The sequence below is a fragment of the Natrix helvetica genome (assembly GCF_964273705.1).
Source record: "Natrix helvetica genome assembly, chromosome: 2".
In the NCBI taxonomy this organism is placed as follows: Eukaryota; Metazoa; Chordata; class Lepidosauria; order Squamata; family Natricidae; genus Natrix; species Natrix helvetica.
In genome coordinates this window covers 85,359,268-85,363,073 of record NC_138552.1, presented here as the reverse complement: position 1 = coordinate 85,363,073, position 3,806 = coordinate 85,359,268, and the positions used below count along the sequence as shown (strand labels likewise).

The window sequence follows — 3,806 nt, the reverse complement described above, 5'->3', positions numbered from 1 at the left end:
TTGATTTCAAACTACTACATTTCAAGTAAAAAAAGAAAAGAAATGTATCAAATATTTTGAAAATGCAAAAGACAATCCTTTTTAAAATGCAAAGGATAAAAGTTTTGATTTTCTGGAGTTTTTCACGTTACTCTTGCCTTTTCAACTTTCAGTCTCCAAGTGTCACCATTTTTTTCTTCCAAAGTTTCAAATGAGATGAAATTATATGTTAATATATAATGTTCCATATCAATTTTGCTTCTAATAATTTTTCATGGTTGACACTCCAGAAATCTCTCCATTTTCAAATTATTATATGTCCAATTTCAACTGATTTTAGGGAAAGAATCCTGTGGCAGCCTCTTTTTTTTTTTAAATGAAGGATTTAATAGTAATTTGTTCTTTATTGGATGTACATTTAAGAATCGGGCTCCATGATGAGAATCAGCACAACTGAACAAATCAGAATAAGAAAAAGTAATTTTCGATCAAAATGCTATTTGCGTTCTTTATTTAATCTGGCGTACATCTTGGTACTGAAGAACTTGTCTTCACTGGGGGAATAAGATGCATCTTTGATCACTCCTGAGAAGGAAGAGTCCACCACTGGATGAAAAGGAAAAGCAGGAAACAGGCCAGTCCTCAGGTATGGTGCCATCAATCCAGGTAAAGCTCTTCCTGTGGGAGAATAAGTCACCCTTAGAGGTCCAATTCCCAGTCTAGGGCTTAAGCCATAAAAATTCATCTCTCTCCTGGAAGAGGCCGAGCTGGTTTGAAGAGGAACAAATGCTGATTTATTGCCAAGCGCTGCGACATCTACTCCGAGGCCAAAATCAGAAGGTCTCTGGAAAGCACTGCATTCGGGCAAGACTGGGATTGCAAGCTCTCGGAATCCTGCCCTGTGTTCGCTGGCATTCAGGATCTGCTCTATAGCTTGGACTATGTCTCCTCTGCAGAGCTGCAGAACTCTTTCCAATCTGCTTGGTTTGTGATTAGGAAAGACCTTGGTAAGAATATTAAGGGGGTCTCTGCGCTTTAAGGCACTGTCAGCAACAGCAGCAGCAGCAGCAGCAGCAGGAGGGACGCTGGGATCACAGGGAACAAAATCCTTGGGACACTCGCTTTCATTTCCTGACTCCATGTCCGACGAAGACAAAGAGGCTGAGCTGTCAGTTCCTTCTAAAGATTCATCAGTACCCGATAAAGCTATCTCTTTATTTAAAGTCTGCGTCTTGGATGGCTTCTCTTGATTACTTCCAGCAGCTTCAGAAGTTGTCAGGGAGGGCGTAAGCAAATGGACTACAGAACTGCCCGATTCACTGCAGTAGAAGTCATACTTCTGAATCTTCTCTTCTAATGGGGGAAAAATGCAGCCAAATACTCAAGTTATTATAATATATCTGATTCATATACCGCTTTCTCATATAAACACCCTAAGGCCTCTAGGCATTACCAGTTATGGAATCACATCTTTTATTCAATATTATATGTACTCAATTCAGTATCTTTAAAAACTCTTCCTTTCACTGCACATACCTCCTAGTTACCGCAGGTGCAAGTGCTATGTGCATGGCATATAATGTATATATCCTATTTTTTGGCACCTATTATGAAATATCCAAGCAGGATTATTCACGTACAGAGTGTGAAACAAAACAATGCACTTACTGCAAAAAGTAGAAACATTGCAGCAGTACAACATGGAAATCGTAAAATGGAAGCAATATATCCACACAGGAAATGTGAAGTCGCTCCTAAGTGCTTAAAACCTACAAACTGTATCTGAAAGTAAATTGTCGTAATGGGATAATGTGCTTTTGTCATCCATAAAGAAGAAAATAATGTTTCCATGCTTTTTCCATACAACTTGTTCTTCTGCCTCCACAGATTTCCTACAGCGCAAGCTGATTTGCAGAAAGATCATTTAAATTAATGAGAGCACTAAAAGAAAACTATAATACCCATTACCTTTTAACAGAGCTTTTCCAAGATAATTTCTTGGTGCTTTGTATCTTTATATACTATAATTGCCCATACGAAAGCCAGCTCATAGATTTAGTTCATTTGCCTTGGAACAAGCAACATATTCTGTTTTGGTAGTATACATGCAACATCAAATGCTTGCAACGTTAATAATACCTTTGTATAATTTTTAGAATTATAATGTTATAAACTATTTTTCCAAGCATTCATATTTTCCATAAAATGTAAGCAAATGGCCAACCTGCACCCAAGATTAAAAATGCAACTTTTTAAAGTTCTCCAATAATCCATGCTATGGAACATGATGAAAAGCCACAATCTTAACACATTCTGGGAAGTGCCAGAATGTGGATGTGTTTGAGATGGAAGAAGAGCTATAATGCTATTAAAAATAGAGTTTTTAACATTTTGAGCCTAAAAAGAGACTTCATCGTCTTTCTAACATAAATTATTGTGCCAACCCAAACCCATTTAGGTGAATGCATCTTACAGAGATCAATGGATTCTATCGATAGTTCATTTCAATTCCAGCAATACACAGAGTTGAATATGCACTGATAGCTATTATTTGCCTGGAAAGTCAAGAACAAAAAAAAAAAATTCAATCAGTCCTATCCCAAATTTCTATCAAAACATATTACTGTTACAAGCTGCACACACTTCAAAGATACCATTCCCCATCCTTCTCCGTGATCTCCCTCTGATCTCTGAAGAAATCTAAAACTTAAAACTTGGGGGGGGGGGGGGAGAGAACCAGTGATTCTCCTTTCCCCACAAGAGATGCTTAATTATATTTGCCAAAATCCTGGATTATTCACCGTTCAAACATAATCTCTTGCAAACCAGGCTGACTGAAACGCCACCAATTCCCCACCTCTGACTTAAAGCCCTTTAAGGTGGAATCAGCCGCGGTTGATTGAGTTCGGGGGCTTTTCTTTCTGCCCGCTCCCCATCACTTTTTATGGAAATTTAACCCCAAACATCGAGGGAAATCCCACCTCTTCGCGCGCGCTGGAACACCGGGCAGTAACTCTTAGCAGCCGGCTCGCTTTCAGCTCCGGCGCCGCCGGCCGCCTGGCTCCCGGGGCTCAGGCGGACCGCAACAGGCGTCCGCTTTTGCTGCTGGTTGGGGTGAGTCCCGCCGCCGCCGCCGGCCCGCGCGTCGATCTCCTCCTGCGCTTGCTGCCTGCGCAGCGCCACCTGGGCGGCCATCACGCGTTGCCGCTCCGCTATGAGCGCACACCTGCCGCACGCACAGTCCCGCCAGCGGCAGAAGCGCTTGTGGCCCTTCAGCGCCGACACCACGCCGTGGTTGCGGCAGCGGGCGCATTTCGGCGTGCGCGGGTAACACACGCCGCGCTCCAGCCCCGCCGCCGCCTGCGCGTAGCAGCTGGAGGGACTGCCCGCGGTGGCGGCGGCCGCGGCGCGCACGAAGAAGCTAGGAGGGCGAAGGAAGGTGGGCGGCATGGGGACCCCCGCCGCTGCCGAAGGTGCTCTGGGCAACGAAACGGGCAGCCCCGGTGGGGGCAGGAGAGGCGGATTGCTCGTCGCCATGAGTCCGCGGATCGGGAGCAGCGCACGGTTGCTCCTCCGAAGGCGCGAGTGCGATCCGCTTTTGCGCGGGTGTGATCGGGCGCTGGACCCTCGCAGACCCCGAGAGAGTGGCTGGCGGGGTGTCCGCCCACTTGAGAGCAGGGAGCCGCCCACCAAGACCGAAGTGACGGGGGAATCGAACTCTCCGGACGACTTGGAAGTGTCTCTGTGGAGATTTTCAGACGTCCAGCAGGTCATGGTTGTCTCAAAGGTGCTTTTTTTTTTCTTCAAAAGGCAACTGGACTCTCTTT

General features: G+C 45.0%; 1 protein-coding gene across 1 annotated transcript; it reads right to left on the bottom strand.

Annotated features, from left to right (window-relative positions):
- Positions 1-309: 309 nt before the first annotated feature.
- Positions 310-3,516, bottom strand: DMRTA1 (DMRT like family A1; the record flags this gene model as incomplete). The annotated part of the gene is made up of 2 exons (XM_081940823.1): positions 310-1,332; positions 2,961-3,516. 2 exons carry the CDS (start codon positions 3,514-3,516, stop codon positions 476-478), a joined length of 1,413 nt encoding a protein of 470 aa, XP_081796949.1. The 3' UTR covers positions 310-475.
- Between the last annotated feature and the right edge of the window lie 290 nt (positions 3,517-3,806).